At 41.7% G+C, this 23,181-nt stretch overlaps 1 protein-coding gene across 7 annotated transcripts in view; it reads right to left on the reverse strand.

Moving 5' to 3' along the window:
- Nucleotides 1–23,181, reverse strand: part of LOC146173073 (uncharacterized) — a 43,031-nt gene extending 19,850 nt beyond the window's left edge. For 2 of the 7 annotated variants that reach the window (XM_084584198.1, XM_084584195.1), the window contains exons 1-7: nt 22,915–23,175; nt 16,792–17,048; nt 15,448–15,546; nt 12,446–12,619; nt 9,691–9,879; nt 7,300–7,461; nt 4,296–4,340 (exon numbers count right to left, since the gene is read on the reverse strand). In XM_084584198.1, the coding sequence (XP_084440324.1) occupies nt 4,296–4,340; nt 7,300–7,461; nt 9,691–9,879; nt 12,446–12,619; nt 15,448–15,546; nt 16,792–17,022 (900 nt within the window). In that variant the 5' untranslated portion in view covers nt 17,023–17,048; nt 22,915–23,175. Of the gene's footprint in view, nt 1–4,295; nt 4,341–7,299; nt 7,462–9,690; nt 9,880–12,445; nt 12,620–15,447; nt 15,547–16,791; nt 17,082–22,914 lie in introns of all 7 variants that reach the window. The other 5 variants (XM_084584201.1, XM_084584196.1, XM_084584197.1 and 2 more) reach the window with 5 other exon arrangements.

The raw sequence follows: 23,181 nt of genomic DNA on the forward strand, positions 1-23,181 counted from the left end.
CACTGCGCGGCCTGTGACCACGCCTATCGATATTCCGCGCAGTATTGTTTCGCGTAACGAATCTTCCTTTGTCTCATCTTTAGAGCATCACCACAACAATGAGGAATATCAGGTGCCAGTCGGAAGGTCAATGTTTATAATTTAAAACGTGCCCAGTTAATTTTTAATAATATGCGCTGAGGAAATTGATATGCAGAATTGAATTTGAAAAAAAAAAAAGTTTGGAAGTTCTTTAGTGGTTTAGGGCACCAGAAAAAAAAAAATGCCGGTTCTCCAAAAATTAACGCCCAACTTCTGAGGGCAATTCCATTTCAAGCTTGGTATCTGCAAGCAAGCAAATATAATTTTTTGGCTACTTTTTGGCTTTTTTTTGGCTCTCAGAAATTTATTTCTAGCAAAATAACGTATTTTGCGTCCACGACAGCACCAGCCTTTTGGCCTTCAGTAGATAAATTTAAATATTTAATGACCCTACTGAAAACCCAGAAGCTCTACGGGGCAATAACCTCATAAAATCTCATCTAATCGCATAGACTCTCATACAGTGCGCATCATTATCATAAAGCATCTTACATAAGTTATGATAATGTACAAGAAACTATGAGACCGGATGTAATTATATGTGACTAGTATGGATTTCAGTGAATTGAGTGAGATTGTGTGAGAAAGTGTGAGATTGCCTTATACAATATTATCAGTAGGGGACCCACATTTAAAACTATCTACTACCGGTTTGTAAGGGTTTTACGTAGCGAAAATGAATATTTAAAATGTATAAACTGTCTTGTGCTGAATATTTTCTTTGTAAGCCAATCACGTTTTAATGTTTGACACAGAGACGTTTCTGAATTTTTTTAGTGTGGGTTCCCTTTGAGTAGCTAAAAGAATTGCTGGTGCTTTAGTTACGTTAAACCTAGTGTGTACAAGGGATGAGCTTGATTCGCATCCCTTTCATCGTCCTTCATGCTGCAGCAAAGGCACTCCTCTGTATATACTCAGTCACAATGTGACATCAACTATTACGTGACACCGTGTCATATGCCGACGTCACAATTCGTCACTTTGACCTTTGACCTTGACTTTGTCACCATGGGGTGCGATACTACAAGTGTTTCGTGGTTTGACCTCCGACTCATTTGTAGCTCATATTCATGTTCAGGGAGATCGCTTAGTTAAGCTATCGACTCAAAAAGTGTACACTTAGACCCGATCGTAACCAGCGGATGTATGTAAAATGTTTTCCAACGAGGCTGAGCAATGCTACCAATCTGCTGATTAACAAAACCACGAGCGTACAGGGAAATGACTAGGGGTGACCGATTAACATGATTTGCCATATGCAGCTGCAAAGAGAACTCCACATAATTAGAGCAGCACTGTCAAGAATATATCATTGCAGTGCCTCGTTTTTCTTCGCTTCACGTACTCTTATCTGCGTGGAAGGCTGTAAGTTTGTCAGCGCTTTGTGATGTTTGGTTGTTGCGCTGTAAGTTTGTCAGCGCAAGAAAGCTTGTGAAAATAAACACCGAAAGAAATTTGTGAACTGTTGTTGTGGGGTTGTTTACAAGATCCCACTCTCATGCGGCCGATTTTACATCAAGGAAACTGTACGGTGCGTTAATGATAGACTGCGCGAACACGCCAAAGACGTAGAAAACCAATCATGCCGAAATAACAGTCACCCATTCCATCGCTTGCAAGGACTGTGAGACGTTTTTGAACCAAACCACAATTATCGCCAAATATAAAGAATTGACCTCACGCCTCATATTTGAGGCTTTTCACATTCACGAATTTGGAGGCACGTGTGTCAGCCAACCGTCCGTTGCTCTATTCCCACAAGAGCTCACGTATCTCAATCGCTGACGGTTTTGATCATTGCTATGTGATATCAGGACCATCATTGTGTCACAAATTGATTGTTCTTATGCGCTTTGGCTCTGCTATATATTGCTCTCTGTGTCGCAATAAACCATTTGGTTGTTAGTCAGCTCATGTGTCTATCTCGCCTTCCTACGCGTCCCGTCCGTTTGAGCTGTTCCTTCCTTACAATCCAAAACATCCCAATATCGCGAACGGCGCTATCATCAAAGTGCGCCTAATTACCATATATATATATATATATATATATATATATATATATATATATATATATATATATATATATAGTGTACAAATGCTTATTTCTACAGGTATGTATTCGTAAGTGATTGTCAAGAATACAATCAGCTGTAACCTTGATAATCACCAATCAATCAATTCTTGAATACAGTCACCACGCGAGCGCCTTAAGTACACCACACCTGTCACGTGAGAAACAAGTCTTAGTTCTCATTGTCTAGCATTCCTACACTCTCCGTAGGAAATTTATTGCTAAATTAATGCTTATTTCTACAGGTATGTATCCGTAAGTGATTGTCAAGAATACAATCAGCTGTAATCTTGATAATCACCAATCAATCAATTCTTGAATACAATCATCACGCGAGCGCTTTAACTACACCACACCTGGCACGTGAGAAACATGTCTCAGTTCTCATTGTCTAGTATTCCTGCACTCTCCATGACAACGTAGGGGCGTAACAACGACGCCTTTTGCCCGGTCTCCAGGAGGGCGCGTGGCGCACGCCATCTGCCGCCAGCAATGAAGACCAAGCGCCGCAACGAGCGCGCACCATCCCCGCCGAAAGCAGCTGCTCACCTCGAATCCGGCACGGAAGAAGCACTGTGTGATCGTCGGAGTTCTGACAAATGAACGCTTTAGTAGAGTCAGCCCCGAATGTTTGCGCACTATTGTTCTTAAGAGGTCTTAAGTGCCTTAACAATTTTGCATTACAATTTATTCTCTTAATTATAACTGCCGTTAATTTCTCAATAGTCTTTTTCACTACGATCAAAATCACGCGGTGTGCGATAGGAATTAATCCAATGTATATTCCCGGAGCTGCGTTCCATTCTTTCAACGCATTCAATCCCTCACATACCAACATACAAGTAATAAATTTCAGGTCTATTCATTCACAAAACAATGCGCAGAAGGCGATTTAGTTGCCCTTTTTCTTCTGAAGAGATATAAGCCCCCATTCGTATCTAAAATAAGGAGCGTTTAATGAAATCCATGTAGATATATTAGGCTGAACGATCTAGTATCACCATGTGAAGCTAGGCAAGAAGTAAGCGGCAAGGAAAAAACAAGTCTAAAAAAAAAAGCAAGTGAAGCGTGAATTTTTAAAACAAATGTGAAGTTATCAAACGTTAGCCCATTATGTCCTCTCTAACGTCGGCATACAAATAAGACGCCTTTAGCATACCGTGCACCGTATTACCGTGAGCGTTGAAGGAATATCGTGAGCCCGCTCACCACCAGTGCACACGTGTTATTTAGCCCCGACGCACGACAGCTCGCATTTTAAGGCGCCAGGTGCAGCCGGCAGTTAACATGAGGTAAGTGTATAAATGAAGGTTTAGTAAATGACATGATAAAATAGATGACCGATTTATGACAACGTTCAAGCTATGTAGCGGATAAAGAACCGAGCTCGCAACTGACACCACCCTGCTTCAAACAGGAGGCTCCTATATTTCATCCATCTACATGTACGCACGCCTGGAACCTTTAGACTAATCAGCGCATGCGCACTGCCACTAGATGGGCTCCAGGTACATCGGCAGTGCTGAAGGTATTGTGGTACACGGCTTAAGACGTGTGTTGCTTGGGAGAACCACCTGTGTTGTGAATGTTGCAAACACTGCTCAAGGCTCAATTTTGACAAGTAAAAGCATTCTTCCCCAACATAATCCGCTTCGCTACGGAGCCTGAACTTGGGGACTTAAACGAGCTGGAGAATTACACTCTTTCTCCCTATATTATAAAATAAAGAAAAGCAATGGCCGAAATATTTCAGTTTGGAACATACTTTATATATATACGGCAAATACATGATATTAAATCTACAGCATTCATCTGCGAAGTTCGCTTGTTTAACTTCGACTAAAAGGTAAACTGGTCTGCGTGTCCCTTTGTGAGGGTAGAAACACAGTCACAAAATATTTAATAGCTGTGATTTCAGCCACCAGCGCTACTTCTGGTTACTGCGCTATAGATGTTGACGTCCTTCAAGTGAAGCCGAAATCCTCCCTTTTGTGTCTGTGTTGTGTTAGCGTAGCGCATAATTTTATCTAACGTTTCAGCCAACGAGCCCACATTGTTGCTTTGCTTTGCTAAGAAAAGATATGCTTCATCCAACTGTGCTTATGAGCTTAGATGTGATCTAAACCGAAATAAACAATCTCACCTGCGGCACGTTACCGGGATTTTCTCGACACACTTTGAAATGAGCCTGAAATGAAGAATAAAACAATCATTCAGTAAGTCGTGTATACGAAGCAGCACCACTCAAGCAACATAAAGAAGCGAACACAAGGTCGCGGGATCGACTCCCGGCCTCGGCGGCCGCTTTTCGATGGAGGCGAAAAGCAAGGCGCCCGTGTGCTTTGCGATGTCAGCGCATGTTAAAAAACCCCAGGTGGTCTAAATTTCCGGAGTCCTCCACTACAACGTCTCTCATAGCCTGAGTCGCATCGGGACGTTAAACTCCACAAAACAACCAAACCAAAAAAACAAAATAATCTCATTCGCAGTAATATTTTCTAATAAATTGCTGTAAAATATACACAAACATTCAACAAGTCTGGTAAAGGAATGCAAGGTTTTCCATTTAACCCCTTAATCTACCGGAAAGTGTTTCGTCACCATCTAAACCGCACCCCAGGTAATTACGGGCTGGGTGACATCTCTGCCGCAGGTTCTCCCTTTGAGAAGCTTTGTGCCGCAACTTGCTGGCGCTATTGAGTACAAATAATACATCTGGTGCTTTGGCTGCCTCATGCTAATTAGGAATTTGTAAATTGCCCATACTGACGAAGGCTGTAAAGGGATGGAAATAGCGGTAGTCACCTGAAATTTCATACAATAGTTACACCGATCAGTGCCGATGCTGGTATGAAGACAAGACTTAACATCGACACCCAGGTTAGTGTTTATCCTCTCCAGGGGCCTCTGGCCCTCTAACGCTGTAGACGTAATGCCTCTTTCGCCGAAGATACGCTGTCCGCGTTAGCACTGTGAGCGAAGAATCCCGACCATGACGCTGGAAGGGGGCAACTGGCTTGGCCGTGCACTGACTGGAAGCAGGGCTGTCTGAAGCAGCGTTTGGCAGGACCTGCCAACTTGCGTCTCTCCTTTCATATGAGAGGGTTATATTAAAATCAACCTGACAGGACACTTGCATTCCCGTTAATCCTAGTCTAAACAGACACGTTTATATGGTGTGGTTAAAACACAGCTTTATATGTTTGTTGGTTGCTATGCCATGCCTTTAAAGGTGGAGCTTGTGTCGCCCATAATGTTTTGCGAAGCCTCTTGTGAAGCTTCAATTATTCGAGTTAAGCACTGCTCTGTTATTGAAGAAGGAAATTGAACGCTTTGAAGCGTTTAGTGCTGCTAACAAGCTATTCAATAACCATGATCTATGTACGTTTTACTCATATTCAGTAGGTACTAGGGTAGAACGAGAGAAACAAGATGGCTGCACAGTATGAAAGAGCACTAGACAAGGGTAGAGGGAGAGCCTAGTTCCCAAGCCAATCCTAGCCAACATTTCGACAAGTGGGCTTGTCTTCATCTGGGCCCAGACGAAGACAACAGGTACTCAAGCAAAAATACACGGGAAGCTCCAGTATTCTTGTTCAGTGCTCTTTCATACTCAGCAGGTACTAGAAGCTTGCTAAATATAACACAATAACTTGCCTTCGAAGAGCTAGGACTAAATTTTATTCTTTGCTTTTGTATGACCGAAATTTGTTTTGACATTCGCTGTCTATACGCAAACCACATACTACAAAAGCAGCACTGGCACTTAGAACAGGAACTTTCAGGTAGTATTGCAACTGAACTTCTTATACGCTTTGCAGCCCTCTTGTGAAAAACCACGGAATTAACGTATGCTGATGAAAATGGAACATAACTTTTACGGACCTTGCGGGGAAAATATGCATGAAGCGTCTAGAATGCGAGCTGCTGGCTGTCCACAAAACTAAGCAAGGGTCACATTGCTTGCGGAGTAAAAAGAAAAAAAAGAGAAAAAAAAAGTTTGCTTGAAGGCAGAAAGATTCTATTTACTGTCGAGTATAGCCTAGTTTTGAAAACTTTATTATTGTTTCATTATAAAAAAAGAGCAAAATTTCTTCCCGCGAACCCACATGTCGACTCAATGATCGAATTTAGGAAGCTAAGATTTGTCTAAACCAAAAATGTACTCCCTCGATGAAATATCATTCCTACTATGAGAAACCAACTTTTCAAAATGCCCTAAATAACCCTTGTCAATTATGAAGTATAGGAGTGTTTACGACAAGCGAATACGAATTTTTTTATTTGCTGCACAGATTTGAGACTTCAGGAGCGTAAATTGTTGCACAAGGTTACAAAGCACCTGAGCATTAGTGAAGTGTGCAAAACATTATTTTATGTCCGTATAAAGATTGCATCCTCGAAGCAAGACTATCGTATAAATGTAGTGCAAAGGGACCAGAAATAATATTTTATTCGACATTAAAAATACATCTACCTCAAACGCTTATTTCGCACGAGGTTCAGTTTAAATTTGTTTAGGCAGGACAACACTGTTGCTTAACCTCTGTATAGTTTTGTTTGGTTTGTGGGATTTAACGTCCCAAAGCGACTCCGGCTATGAGAGACGCTGTAGTGGAGGACTCTGGAAACTTCGACCACCAGGGGTTCTTTAACGTGCACTAACACCGCACAACACACGGGCGCTTGGCTTTTCGCCTCCACTGAAAAGCGGCCGCCGAGGCCGGGATTCGCTCCCGCATCCTTGGTAACAGTAGTCATGCGCCCTAACTACACGCCAACCCGGCAAGGCTAACCTCCGTATGATTGCAAACTTATGTGCATAGCATGAATGGCAAAGGTGGAAAAAGCACTCAGAAACTGGTCTAAAAAGGTATTTAGGAGAACACAAAGCTGTAGATAGGGTGTTTCTAAGTTCAGTAGGAATTAAAAAAAAAAACGCTTATTTTTATCGGGAGTGCTTTGCATATCATTAAATGTGGATAGTCTTTTCCTATTAGCTAATAGCGGGCATTTGTTTATTGCACACGTTCGATGTATGTTTTACACTTGCAAGGCAGCTCTTGGTTACGTATTTTTAAAAGCAATCGCCTTCCAATGCGCAGAATCACACGGAAGGTACCACTCACTGAAAGTCAAGAACGTACCGCCACATCCTCTCTTGGAAAGTATTCGCCACAGTAAACGCAGTCCGTCTGGGCTTTGAGACAGACTTCAATGTGACGCGACAAGTTGGCTTCTTTCACAGGCCTTTTGCAGTAATCACAAGCTGTAAGTTGCACTTCGCCTTCTCTTGCATCTCGGTGGTTCTGCAAGACGTGGTCGTAAAAAGCAAATCGCTCGATATACTTGTTTGCTTTCCGGACTCTAATAAACGAGTCAAATGACTGGTTATGCTTGTAGAAAGACAAACGCACTCGGTGTGACAATTTCAGTATAAAAGCATTAATATGCTCCCTTCACAAGCGAAAACCTGCGTAGTTGAAATCGTTGAAGGATGGTCACAGAAAGTCTGGAGCAGATTAAAACAAGTTAAAACGATTCGGATTGAAACTAGACTTTTGGGAAAGTTTTTTTGTGTCAAAAGCACACTAAATTATACTGGAAATAAAATTTGGTTCATGCGGACTTTGGGTTGAGTGGGAATCGGAACCGCGACCTTGGAATTGCGCTACGGACACGCTATTCACACGCCATTAAGGCCAGTCGAAGCTTTAAGCTTCGACTAGATGTATTTTGTGAATGCGCGATGCAATGAGTAAATAGATCCAGTGGTAGTGACGTCAAGCGGTAGTCACGTTATGACAACATTTTTTTTTCATCGACCAGAATGTGTGTTGAAACGACACTAATAGAAAATCGTTAATGGCGCGAAATGCGATGACCATAGAAGGATGCAGATTGGGCCGTAAAAGTTTTCGCATTAATAACGCTTAGGCAGTCTTAGCTGTGCTTCAAAGCCGTTTGCATGCCAGAACACAACGCAGTCGGCTTTAATGGAAACTTCTCAGCTAACGTTGTTAAATAGTTAAACTTTATTCTAGTGATGGGTCTGGGCAAAGAGCTCTGCGAAGTGCATAGGAACTAGTTTATCTAGACCAGCAAAACGGCTGCCGAAATGACCGCATGTATTTCGGATTTATTTGGTCTTTTAAATAACGTAAAATATGTCTCTTAACAGGCGTATTAGCAAAAATAATTACGAGCCCAATTAAGCTTCGCCTCAAATGTAGAAGCGATAGCGGTGTTTGCACCGCCTTTTCATTCTGCGAGTTTCCAGCCATTAGAAACTGACGCAAAGTTCGGCGAAGTGCTAAACGACTTTAGTTGCTTTGGTTTTTGAGTAAAGGGAATCGCAGTATCAGTGCGACGTATTGGTAAACATCTATGCTAACAATGATGGGCACATAATTGGTTAGATCTCTGTCGCAAGCTATCCAGCAACTAACTTGACTAAATGGGAAGGAAAATGGCAATGCAGAATCCTAAACGCTGCATTATTTGATCACAATTTTGAAATGAAATCTTGACTTTTTTTCTCACACGTTTCCGACTTTCTGAGTTAAGGCGACGGTGGTGCCGTTTTGAACGAAAGAAGTGCACATGCTGTCGCGTAAAAACATTAACTAAGAAATATATAAAAAAAATAATGTTACCGTTCCAAAACGAGCGTTTTGAATACAACGAATAAGGGGACCTATGGGCAGCATCTGTAAACCGGACTTTATTGCCGTCAATGCGGAAGTGACGCAGGGTATAGCTTAGTGTCGGTTAATGAGCGAGAGTGACACAGGGTAGAGAGTCAGTAGGGAGTCAGTAAAAAATCAATAAAGAGTCAATAAAGAGTCGTAAAAAATCAGTAAAGAGTTAGTGTCGATAAAGGAAAAGGAATTAATTCTTGTTAATGAATATTTGGCTCCCCGAGCCTATTAGGGAAATGATGCGCTATGAGGAGTTCTCAGTGGTGTATCCTTCCTGGTCACTGCATGGCTACACTCGATTGCAATCAGAGGTCCACCGCCCAAAAACGACCCTTATTGGGAGGTTCCCACCAGTTGGTTTGGGGTAACTGCCAAAAAATACGTTTTTAAATTGGGTGCCGACGTTTTCTATAGAGATGACGTATACCCGGCAGCCATTTTGTTAGAATAATGTCAAGCCTGTCCTTAGTGTTACCATCTGACTTGTATATTTCTCCTTCGGGAGCACATTCCCGAAACTTCTTGGCATGTTACGTTTATTTATTTATATAATAGATCTAAGCAGACGGTAACAGATTGATACAAATTGAAGCCTCACCTTTAGCTTCACAAATAGTAGCCTTAAAATAATTCGAAGCGTCCACAATATATGGGAGTGCCACTAGAATTGTTCATGCCAATATTATGTGCAACATATGCTTTGTGCTTATGCTTTGTGTACTGAACATGTCCAGTGAAATGAACAAATATTACTGCGCCACAAGAAATAACTTCACTATGAATATTTCATGAAATTCGCGCACTCCTGCACCTAATAAACCGTATGTAGGTATTTACGCAGTTCGGCGCTTGAGGCTTCCAATTTTCAGGCGACGAGGAACGTGTCCTAGTAATTACGTCACACGTATTTGGTGTTCCTTGGGTAGCTGGTCTGTATGCGTCCGGATTTGCGTAATTCTGATATCTCTCAGGGGAACCATAGGAATAACCAGGCCGATCAGCGTCGTTAACTTGGTGCGCAGTGGTCTGAAAAGGATAAAAAAAATTATTAGAATGCAACTATCTCTTTTTGGTAACGTAAGCAAGTGCCGTTTCTTATGCTGTCAGCGCAAAACCATTCTCTTACAGAAATATGAAAAAAATTGTAAACTTCCTTAGCGCGGGTTGACTAATGGTGAAGAGAGGATACAAGCGTCATTTGTATGCACTTCAATCGTTCTGATTTCATTCACCTTGTTAGCGCTGTGAATATCCAAGAGAGCGGACTAGCCCAATAGTCTAAAGCATATAATCCTGTACTTTGCTATCAGCTAAAATGCCTCGTTTAGTTTTCCCGAGCCCACTTCCGGAGTCATTGACATCCGTTGCATATCATTGCGGTAAAAACTGGGAAGTCGAAAATCTCGATACTGAAGATGTTTTTGGTATTCTACTCATATTTCTCGTAATACCTTTTTTCTTTCATTCAGGATTAACATTTCGAAGAAGATAAAGACATTAGTTTAGGAACAATTTTATACCTTTTGTTCCATTTTTATGCAGGCAAGAAGTTCGAGCCATGTCCAGGCAAACTTTCATGTGGACGAGTTTCTCAAAAACATTACCTTCAATAAAAGTGTAATAAGTAGGTGCTCTAGCAATAGGTCTGCCATCTGCAGGTTTACTGCCATCGGTAACGACAAATTAAGATGTATACCGCAATTAGTAGGCTATGGTAAAGCTATGAAATGTCAATAAACTCAAGCATGGTTATCGTATCTCGTACAAATATCATTTATATTATGTTATATATACGAGATTCTATGAGATTTGTATCAATTTGGAAGAAGAATCGGTATGAGGTGAGTAAGCTTTTTTTTTTTTTTGCATTAGGATATGTTTGCAAGGCTAAAAGTAACAGCCACAAATTGGAGAACCAGACCTCCAACGTAGCGAATAACTTCAATATTAAGGCAGAAGTCTTTAATGGCTCATATTATCGGCGTTCATTTGACCAGTCGCACTATAACTCTAAATGAAAAGACGTAATGATGACGTAATGAGAAAAATAAAAATCCTTTCTACACCGTGATTCGAACCTCCATTTTTTTTTTCTGGATCCCCAGCCGAGCGCTTCAACCAACTGCAGCCCGCCCGGAATTTTTTTTTTTTTCAGCATGGTATTTAATTCTCACGGTAGACAAAGAGAATTAGAATGTGGGTTTCATGATTCCGGGCGTGGTGCTTTTAAACTCTACGCTGAATTTAAAAGCACCACGCCCGGAATCATGTGCCGCACATCCTAATTCTCCTTGTCTACCGTAAGAATGACAGCTAGTAGCTATGACAATGACTTTGCAATTAGATAATGACAATGATGACATTAGCAACGATAATGACGGTGCATTTACAATAATGATGATGATGATGATGATGATGAGAACAAGAGTGATGCACCTTGCGCACCAGCAGCGCATTTCGCATTTCCACACTGCTCTCGGAATTTTCTCGTGTTCTGCACGCACCATCTTGCATTTCGTAATTTGAACTGTGCGCATTGCAGTTTGAAACATACAGAATGTCATTGCCGCAGGCGAAGCCATATGATTCCCCATTGCCATTCCAGCACTAGCATTATTTCCAGAGCGGCGCCTTGCCTGCAAAGCGGCCAGGCGCCGCATGGCAGGCCGGTTTTGGTTCACGAGAGGTGTGATTTAGGTTATAATGTGTCAAGTAAAATTGACCTGCCGGGAAAGTCAGAACATGAAATGACAGGACAGGTTGGAGAACGAATGTATGAAAGAAAACTATGTGGAGAAAGGATAGTAAAGGGCGACTGCCCGACTACTGTGCCGGAGTAGCCGGGTTCGAACCCGACCTCGGCGGCTGCGCTTCGATGGAGGCGAAACGAAGAGGCGTCCGTGTGCTGTGTGATGTCAGCGCACGTTAAAGATCCCCAGGTGGTCGAAATTACTCCGTAGCCCTCCACTACGGCTCCTCTTTCTCTCTTTCCACTTTCACTCCCGCCTTCCTCCCTTCCCTTACGGCGTGGTTGAGGTATCCACAGAAAACAAGTGAGACAGTTATCGCGCCTTTCCCTTCCTATAAATCAGTCAATCATCAAAGGACGATTGCCGATTTCCTCTGGGCGGGTCATCCCGGAAGCACCGTCTACGGGAGGCGTGGGCCAAAGGGATATGTTGTTTCTGTATAGGGAACGTATAAATGTCCAAACGCTCAGCGTCAGCTACACCACCAGGATCCCCTTGATCCGAGACAGCGAAGCCACGCACGCGCAATCGTGGATGCCCGTGGCTCGTTGTGCCGCGCAGTACAACAAACATGCTTTTGCAGACTGCACCTGGTAAACCCTGCATGATCTTGAAATCCCCGTTCGCGCAATGAGTGCAACTTTTTTCCTCATGGAAATGTAGACCCCGCGATAGTACGGGCGATTAAATATGAAATAGAAACTTACCATTGCAGATACGATCTAAGTAATGCTCGGATTATTAACTTGGCCTGCTTTGCATGACACCACATGATGAGTTTGGAGTGTCATTTCTTTAGAGCCGCCTTATTGCTTATACAGAAACAGTGAATCAGTACTTGCCATCATACTTGAAGGGTTATCCACGGGCCATTGGGTTTGATCTGTTTCCATGGCAGTGGGTTCTTCATGGCGTGCTGGTGAATATTCTTGCCAGTTCGATTCCCACTCTCTCGTCTCAATATTTTGTAGGCAAGCAGTACTCGCGACCCGTGCTATACATCCAGAGTAATGTTCCTGCGAACACAACGAGACGCATTACACTTTGGTGGCCACAGTTCCCTTTCCTAATTTTGTGGCAGAGGGCCAGATTGCAGCTATGTATTCAAATCTCAGCTGAATGATAATCGGTGTTTACAGCGGTAACAATTTGGGAAGAAGTGGCGTCTTGTAGTCTATTTATTGGCACATAATAAACTAATGCATTGCAACTAAGTTATTGTGGAAGTTAACCGGGAACAGCAAGGAAGAAATAATCTACCTTTAAGATATTTCATGAAAAGAAACTAATACTTTCACTTTTTTCAATAAACTAAACCTAATTTTTCTTTGAGAAACAACCGTACACAACAGGTATATGAGGCTCTTTAAAAGTTAAGTTCCTTTTAAAGCGGATATAAACGCCTCATGCGACGCCTTATAATATTCATATTTGAAGGTACAGCGAGAAAAGAGACGCAACACCTTCAGATATGAACTGATGTAAACTTGTCCGACTGTCCATTCTTCTTCAATGCCTTATAACAGGCTCTTTAATTTCATGTATGCCTTTCTGGAACACTAAAGAGATCATTCGTAGCGACCAGCCCTCGCTCACCTGGACATATATGAAGTGCTTTTATTGCATACCTGTTAGGCTTGTAAGCCACCCAGCCAAGTGGAACACTACGTACGGCAGTGCTACGAGCAAAACTATAAGTTAGCAAAGCTTGCATAGCGCATCACTATGGCAAAGCTAACACATCTTAATTGTCATCGTCAGCCGGACTATACCCACTGCATGGTGAAGGCCTTTCTCATATTCCTCCAATTAAGTCGATCCTGCGCTAGCTGCATCAACTTGACCCCTGTGAATTTCTTAACCTCATCCACGTGCCTAATTCCCTGGTGCTACCTGTTCTACTTTCCTTCCCTTAGAATCCAAACTGTCACTTTTAGAGGCCGCAGGTCATCTTCTTCGCGCTAATATCCTAGACATCCCATTTCTTCTTGATTTCGATGAGATAACCCCACCGGGGTGGCGCAGTGGTTTCGGCGCTCGACTACTGTTCCCCAGGATGCGGGATCGAATCCCGGCCTCGGCGGCAGCTTTTCGGTGGAGGTGAACAGCAAGGCGCCCGCGTGCTGTGCGATGCCAGTGCACGTTAAAGAACCCCAGGTGGTCGAAGTTTCCGGAGTCCTCCACTGCGGCGTCTCTCATAGCCTCAGTCGCTTTGGGACGTTAAATCCCACGAACCAATCAAGCCAAACCAGAATGTCAGTAACTCAAATTATTTCTCAGATCCACTCTAGATTCCTTCTATCTCTTAATGTCACACCCACCATTTTCCTTTCCACATCTGGTTGCCTTCAACTTAAGTTGAATCCTTTGCATTGCAGAAGGTACTAGGGGAATTGAATTACGAGTAGAATAGTACGAATAGGATAAACTATGTTCATCTCAACAAAAACGCGAACGTTGTATCTTTTTGACGTGTTTTATTTCGGAGCGCTTAGAACATTTCCCAAAGGTCTAAAACATCCTTTTTCAATTCTTATTTGACAAGGTTACGCCCATTTCTTAGCACTATGAAGCAAAAGTGACTTATAAGCACCTCCGTAATTTCGTAATGATTTTTTTCTCTAATCTACAGTATTGATTTTCTGATGATCTCTAGTGATTTTTTGATAATTTTTCTTCTGTAAATTGTAGATACCTTCTCCAGATCGGCGATGACTAGAACGTTGCACTGATAAACAACGCAGAGCAATTTAAAGCTGCATATTATATTCCTATTTTGTCAAAAGTTAACGGCGCCTGAAAACTAATCATGTCAAAGGCACGCAAGTAACTCTGCAATTCCATTGACACGAAGACTGCTGCACGACCATTGTTGCTTAGGCGCCAAGCAGTGCCAGAATATTTGAATTTATTCTGAGAGTTTCCAGTGATTTTTTTTTTTTTTAGTGGTATGATGACGATGCATGATCCAAAGAAACCTCGTGACATCTATCGCAGATACCAAGAATTGTTCTTGCCGGTAGCAGCCCTGCCGATTGCAGCAAGGCTCCAGTATCGTCGCGTTTAAAGTTGTGTTATTTCTCTTTTGTAAGCATTTTGAATTCGGCTTAAGTGACTTTGAAAAATAATAGTAGATGCAATTTATTAAAAATTAAAAGCGAGCTTCTTTAAGTTGACATCAAGAAAAATAAGGGTGTGGCATAGTCGCAAAACATAGTATATTCACTTGGCACCATGTAATCCACAATGAGAGAACACGTCATGTCACTGATCCTTGAAGTGATCATTGTACAGTGTTTGTCAAAAGCATTCCCAGGTTTCCAAACTTGTTGAAGGCAAGATTTTTTGTCCTATTTGATACCTCCTCTCCAATGGCTAGGACTTCCACGATTGTTAAAGAAGCCATAAAATATGGCTTAAAAGCAAGCCTTTTGGGCTCTAAACGTTTGACAAAGGCTGCACATTGCTGCATTACGGTCGACAGTTGTTCTGCAGCAGAATTAATGCTTTTCACGATGACTGCCACTCTAAGGAATGGCAGGCTCCATAAGAAATGGGATCATCTGTGTGTGCCAGCTTGTTTCGACAGTTTTGAAAGACAAAAAAAATAAAAAAATAAATAACACGCTGGTTTTTCCTTGAACCGATCTTTTCCTTATAATCAAACAATGGCAATGAGCGCATCCGCTTCAAGCTGTTGTGATATTTGTTGGCATAAAAAAACACATTCGCAACCTGCATAAAGAACTGTCAGCATAAAAATTAAATTCTTCCCACTGCAGAAAACCTTCAGCAAAAGGTAATCTGCGCCAATTTAGTCACAAATATTTTAATCGTTACTCACACTCAGTGCTTTAAGATGCACACAGGATCCACAACCCTTGTTCGGGCAGAATGCATACTGATCTCGCATTGCAGTTACTACGTCTTTTGCCTTGACCATCTGAAATTGAAGGAGGTCTAATTACGTCTGAGAACGTAAAGCGAAAGAATAGGAAAAGAATGAAATGGTAAAACTAGTTAGTCACAATACCTTCTTTTAATTCCTTTTCTCAGTTCTTTGTCCGGCACACGCAGCGCAGTTATTACAAAACGCTACAAGAACTAGTGGAAAGTTTAAGTACAGATTTAGGCATCACATGTATAGTGATATTTTTGGCATAAAGTATTGTCCGGCAAGTAAAAACGTGTGTGTACCTGTGCGAGACATGAAGACTTTTGTGTTAGCACTTTTAAGATTACGCAAGATTACATATTGTTAATCTCTGAAACGCAGACTATTTGCGAATTACGCAAAATAGCTTGCTTGAAATTTTTATTCTAGATGTATTCGTATCAGCCTGTTTGGTTGGTTTGATATATGCGGCTTGACCTCACAAAGCAAATCAGGCTATGATGGATGCCAGTGTAAAGGAAAGTTCTAGTACAAGGAGCTGTTTATGTGCATATGTAACGCGGAGTACATAGTGCACTGATATTTGCTATACTTAAAATGCGTCCTTAAGGTCAGCAGTCGAGTGGCCAACCCACAAATCCACTATCGTCGAGGCCATTTCAGTTAGATATCATAATTTTACTTTAGATCAGTCCGCGACACTGAATATCTCTGAAGAAGAGACCTGCTATTCAAATACTAATTTTCGCATCTATTCATGTCCACATCACCGTTTAGTGCTTGCTTTCATCACGTGTGTTTTTTCCTGGCTATCTCTGTTCATTACAGTCGCATCTCATATATTCTGTTCAAATAACAAATATTTTCAACCCATCGCTTAGGGCAGATGCTGAAGTTGGCCGAGGCAAAAAGCTAGAGCCTTATCGAAAATAAACGAGAAAAAATAGCAAATAAAATTTTGTCACAGACCTCAAGGTGAAACTTAGAAACTATGCTCGGATGTTAAAAGATCAGATTTCTTCTAAAAAGTGCGAAGGAGCATGTACATAAATTAATCTAATTCTAGGCGCAAATGCTTTAAAGGGAAGCGAAATTGCTAATACGGCATAAATTATGCAAGAATACAGGCATGCTAATATCTGTCAAACGTCGCAGTGAGCAATTGTTAACGGCAGTAGCTGGGACGTAACGCGAGAAATGCATGCGGATTTCTTAAATGCGAAATATCTACTTTAACAAAATGTAGACACTTAAATACTCGCAATCAATTCTAGAGTATGCCGGTTACGTTACCTCGCCCAGTGACACATTCTTTTGCTCGTATTTGCAAAAGATGTGCGTGTGGTTTTTGCATCTTCGCTCGTCAATGCAGGCGCCGCAGAAAACGTGCTCGTTGCGGTCCTCGTATACATGCATGGACAGCATGCCACACTGGGTGCACAGGCAGTGACGTGACACCTCCTCTCCGAATCGCACATCGACGGGGCCACCAGGAAGGTCTCTGTACTTGACAATGGCACCCATTGCGTCGTGCCCCAATCCCACCTCTGCTGGAAAGCGAGGTGGTTTTTAATTATACCTTCCTGTAAAGAATTCATGAAGTCAAATAATGCGAGAACTAATATTTGTGCAGGTTTCTTTAGTGCAGTTCGGGGCGAGCTAAAATAAGATAGGGTGTGGCAAAATGAGGAATGCCTCGGCTACAGTCATTTTCTGCTAAATACGCGGACAAGGTTTAAAAAAATAGTGAAGATTCCGCTGGACGTCGGCTTTATGCGGGCCAAAAATGGCGGGATTCCTGATAACCTCTAGTTCCAAAATGCGTGGTAGACTACAGTGGCTGGCTCTCCAGCAAATTGGGGTGCAAAATATTTTTATTATCTATTTAAAATACGTTAAGCGTTCACAGGCTCATACAGAAGTCGGTAATTGGAATTGTAATGGATATTTATAATACATCCCAGATGAAAAACAAAAGGCTCAGAATAACAAGAAACGTTTACAAGTAAACATTCTTTCGGGAAAAGACCTGCACGTGCGTGCTTGCACATGACACACTCCATGAATTGGCAATTTGAAGCCACAAATCATAAATGCGGCTGCCAAAAATTTTGCAGTTTGTTGGGTGAGGATATTTCCACCTTAGCCGCCAATTCATCTGATATCAAGGATAGTAGGTAGCTTGGAAGCTTATTACATTAGATAATGTAAAAAGCTTCCAAGCTACCTACTATCCGTCTACTATAAACGGAAAGAAATAATATTTGAGTGTTATAACGGGTTGTAAATTGTAAAATGCCTAATTGCCTCGTCGTGATATGTCCGGGCTCAGTGCCGGTGTTTTAGGAATTTGTATTTGTTGATATTAATGCAGGCACGATAGAAAAGGTAAACAAATTTTAAAGACCTAATATGTCACCTGCTCCTTTTTATGAATGCCTGCTTTTTGTGCTCGTGCGGACGTGCCGAAAATACCTATATTGTTAGGTCGTGCAGCAAAGTAGCTGTAAGCTATGACAGTAAATACATTGCCTTACTGCGTCGGCTTAGTGAACCGGATATAATTGCAGCGCCACAGGTTCAAATATTCATGAAAATAAAAATCGCTTTCAAGTGGTTTATGTAAGAGGCAAATTGAGACTGTGTTAGGAAAAAGCAATGAGTTTTAGCACGTGCACGCTTTCTTCCTGACTTTTATTTATTCTTTTGCGTTGTTCTATTGAACCAAATAAATAAATTAGAATTTATGTGGGAGTATAACACGAGGAAAAGTCCCAAATTCTTACGATAGTGAAATCACGCTATGTGCGCTCAAGAGGCCCTCACAGTTTATGAGAATGCTCTTCAAAAGGCAAGCCAAAAGTCAACAATGAGATGTATAGACATGCTTTAAAGAAAGAGTTTCGTTCAAGAATGCGAGTTTTTTTTTCGGCGAATCAAGAAGAGCTTGTGGAGCATACTCTAGGCTTGAAGAGACCTTGGACCTTAAAATGTAAAGGTATCGTTAGAGAAAACGTTGCCAAGAGGTTATTTGATGTTGAAAGGAAGAGGAACGCGAAATCGAAAGCGAAGGTTACTGGCGGTGAACACCCGCCGTTTTCCGCGCTTAGCTGTTTCTGTAAAAGAAGAATGTTTTGCGAACGTTCTGAAGTAGCAAGTGTGACGAAACTCAGAGTAGAGCGAGGTGAAGAAGATGAAATAATAATATCAAAGAACACAGAAGTGGGGTTGAGGGGCCTCACTCCGAAAACCACCGTTTCGCCAAGAGAACTTGTCTGTGTCTGAGTAGCGTAGCAGTAACTGGCGGGGTTTGTTTACACTTTTACTTCCGATGAAAAAAATACTGGGGAAATAAGGTATAGTTGATTAGGGCACGGTATGAAAACGGTTTCTTGCAAATGTGCTAATTGATCAAGTACCTTGCGTTGTACTTTATTTCAGCCACCGCCATCTTTGCATTATTTTTCATGTCACCGACCTACAGGTAAACAGTTCAGACAAAGGCATCTCAACGAGCTTAGGCGATATGCCAAGAATCCCATCTGCTTAATTTGTTCGACATTTGCAATGAAATACAAATAGAGCATGAAGTTCCAAGCATCTGCTTTATTTTGGCCAGCCCTATCCTAAATGTAGAGAATCGAAGGCTTCTTTAAGATGCACAATTGTTATTTTTTGACATTGTCCCACTAAAGTGCAAAATTATTACAATGAAGCTAGTACTGAAACTACCGAGAAAAAATAGACATATTGAAGGTGTAATTTTGTTCTTTCTGTCGGCAAACTGACAAGGAGTAAGCACTGACATTACTGCAGATATGCGAGCATTGGGCCTATTAGTGATTATCCTGTCGACTGTTGTTCGAAGTTAACTACCTGTCCGTTCATCGTTATGAGTTTAGAAGCGCTTATCATTCTCGTCGAAAACGACGTATTGCTAAGCACAGAAGAACGGCTGATTGGGCGAGTTGTTGAACCATGACGAACAGTAATAAAAGCGCAAAAAAAAAAAAAAAAAAAAACTAGACAAAGAGGAGAAGAAGAGGAATTACGAGCAAGGAGCATTACTTGCTCTTCTCGTATCTTTAGTCAAACTTCGGTGCGTGATGGGCGTCTTTTCAAGGTAACAACCGACTTATCTTACGTAAAAAGCAAAGCGATTTCATGACCTAAAAGCGATACTGATTTTCGCTCTTATTATCTGTAGATTTCTACCAACTAGCCAGTTATCTGCGATAGGGTGGTTTTTCTTGCGCCCAGATTTCGACTCTAAATGAAGCAAAGCCGAGTATTCATAGTTTTAACTGAAGGTGATGATTGCCTAAGCCGTCATGCTCGCAGGGAAGTCAAGTGTGTGTTTTGACATCTTTTTCACACGGGTCACTCAAAGTCACGCCTTTTACTTGCATGTCCCGTCGTCTCCTCCTAACTACATCCTTACCAGCTCTGTTTCATTAAAAGAATATTATCGCAAGCACCCTAAGTTTTTTTCTAAGTGATAATACTGCCATATTTTGGTACCTTGTGCTTTCGCTTTTAAACAATACTCTAAACAGGTGTAAATAATATGAGAAATGTTGTAATATGCGTAATCGGGGCATAGTGTGAGGAATTTAAAGCTACTGGCTGAAATATTAGCACTACGTGCCAGCTAAAAATCTCCACAGAAACGAACCAGCCATGCAAATGTGGTTTTGAGTGAAATTACCAACGGCCAGTTTGAGGCTGCGCAAAATATTGCGGAACTGTTATCTGATAATACACCTTCGAATCGTGCCTGGGGCCCATTGCGAAATAACCGTACGACTGAATGAATCACCAAAACTGATTTAATCTCTTGGTTGACGCATTTTCATGCTGCAGGAGACTGGGCGTACAAACATACTGGACAACGAACGAAATATACTCCGTCACTGATGCAAACAGTGACACGCACACGCACACACGCACACACGCACACACACGCGAGCACACGCAAAAATCAGAACGATTGCGATATTGGCTAATGCGAAATTTGAGCCCAGCTGTCTAGCTTCGCAAGCTTAAAAACTCTTCAATTGAAGTGAATAAAGTTGCCAGTATTCAAAAGCTACAACGTAACTCAATCTTTTTTCCTCATCGCATTTGGCGTTGAAAGATAAGAATGCTAATGAGCTCATCTTTCTGGAAACCGTGAGTGGTGTATTGTTAAAGAAGCGTGGCGAAAATTGAATGCAATAACATTGCTACAGAGATATGACCACATACCAATATAGAAATGACAGGAGCGTATGCACGAGCATTTTCTCCTTTGTGAAGCAGCTCCGTTTATATTGAACTGGATTATAATGAGGTCGTTACAGCGCTCAAGGAAAACGTACCCACCTCTATACAAAAATGCTATTCTAAAAAAAAATACATAGCTAGCGTCATTGCAGAAACTAATGCCAAGTAAGCTTTCCATGTAAAAGAATCGGCAGACTCCCTCGCACGTGCTCAGACACCCCTGTCAGTGGCGGATACGAACAAGGTTTGGGGCCTTCAAGGACCGGTTTAAGCAAAACGTAGATTGGATTGGAAAAAAACACAGAAAATTTAATGATGTTACGACAGAATTTCTATGCGGTTTTTGACGGGAAACCTGTTGTGACAACAGAACATTCTGTAGTAACATCAGAAATTTCTGTATTTACAACAGAAAAGTACTACAGACAACAGAAATATACTACAAAAAAAAAAAACTACAGAACTACAGAAAAGTACTACAGAACTACATAATAATCTGGTGGTTACTACAGAACTACAGGATACTTTGTCGTATTTCTGACACAGTTCTGTAGTTTTTTTTGACTGGAAGATTGGATTGGAAAACATTTATTTCGTCAAAATCCAGATGCAGACGGTCCGCTCTAGATGGCCTCCAGTGCATGGCTGGCGGCGATTTCCTAATCTTTCTTTTTCTAACAGTTATTTATCCGTGATTCATTCCTTATGAAATAAACGGTAATAAACTGAACGTAATTGTGTAAATTATTATGCTGATCAGAAAAGAACGTTTGTTTGAAACGAAATTATTGGGCATTTATAATTAAAACGCTCGCAAAGTCATTTGTGGTTTATAAGGACCTATATAAAGAGAAAGGCTTATGTCTATTCGTATTGCAACAACGGTTGTGCAAGAAAGGTACTCAATAATTGCCCGGAAAATGATTTCAAAGATATGAACATGAAATATAACAACATGCACAGTTACACGACAACGCTTCTTTAAAATTAGGTTCCAGAAATAATTGCACGCATGTTGAGGGATGGTAAGAGCAGTGTTGCTCTCCTGAATATATCAAGATCATGTGCAACGGCAATATTACTGCCATTGCTTTAGGAATGCCACAGATTAGTTGCAGCAAGAGCCCCAGAAGTGAAAACTGGGAATCCTGAAATTTCTTTCCGCTTTGCCTCGCATATTTTGCTGATGGTAATACAACTGCAGCACTGCAAACAGAAACGCTTCCCATCTGTTTTCTACATTGCGACACTAAGACGGGTAGGACTTGTGTGATCACACTGTGCAAACACCATCGGAAGCAGGATTCGCCCGCAGTTTTTGACTACTGAGCATGAAAACAGTAATTTTTATAAATGTTCGCAGCACACTTCAGAATATTTTGTCACGATACAGGCCTAAGCAGGAGGGCTACCACAGAAAAGGTAAGGAGTGGGTCAAATTTTCCATTTTGTATGCCACTCCCACTTCCCTCAATGCATTCGCAGATGTTCCAATGATAGCCCATTAGGAGCGCCTTGCAAGATGATTGTTGCCCATTTATATTAACCGCAATGTCGCAATTATAAAGTCAACCTTTTTGTTTTAAGTTTCGAAAACCTCATTTACCAGCGCACACCTTTAATGAGCGGCAAACTGTACTGCACGGAACTCAAAAAGGAGAGAGAAAATACAATAATAGCACTTACATAGCCCACATCAATATTCTAGCTTCGTGCAATGCTATATAGACAATGTTAAGGGTGATGTCACAATTACCAAACAAAAATAGAGTAAGCAGAGACACGCCACGATCGACAAATATCTGCACCTCACCAACACAGCGTCTCAGTTTGCGGCCACACACACACACAAAAAAAAAAGAAAGATACGAACTTTAACAGCCATATCGGCTCCCTGCTTTGAACAAGATAAACTGCGACTCGTTCACCGCAGGGATCGCGATTTGGCGCCGAAACGCTACTTCGCACAGGAACAAAAAAAGGGAAGCTGGTACTTAACGTTTATCTGTAAAACAAGTTTCACAGTCACAAGTGCGGCTGAGTAGCAAGTTGCTACGCCCCGGAAAACCTTTGCTTCTTGCTCCAAGTTGCAGCAAGACAGCCACGACAGTCATTTCTTAACGGCGGAAACATGTGTAGTTAGGAACTTACCCCTTACACTTGCTCTGTGAATCCTTTTGAGAAAGCACACTCACACAACCACGAAGACTGTTCAGATGGTTATTCTACGCCATTTCCTCACAGTCGCTGGGTGGATGCTCGCATTAAATATGCTGCGGAGAAAGACACGGAACCGAACAGTTAGCGGCGGTCCACCGAAGCTGCCTCTGATTGTCGCTATGGCGACGCGCCGGCGGTCTGATAAGGGCACGGCCCTCGCGTGTCCTGTGATACCCTTTACCTTTGCATGAAAAATAC

Source organism: Amblyomma maculatum, chromosome 11 (genome assembly GCF_055883805.1).
Source record: "Amblyomma maculatum isolate TAMU_Amacu chromosome 11, ASM5588380v1, whole genome shotgun sequence".
Taxonomy (NCBI): domain Eukaryota; kingdom Metazoa; phylum Arthropoda; class Arachnida; order Ixodida; family Ixodidae; genus Amblyomma; species Amblyomma maculatum.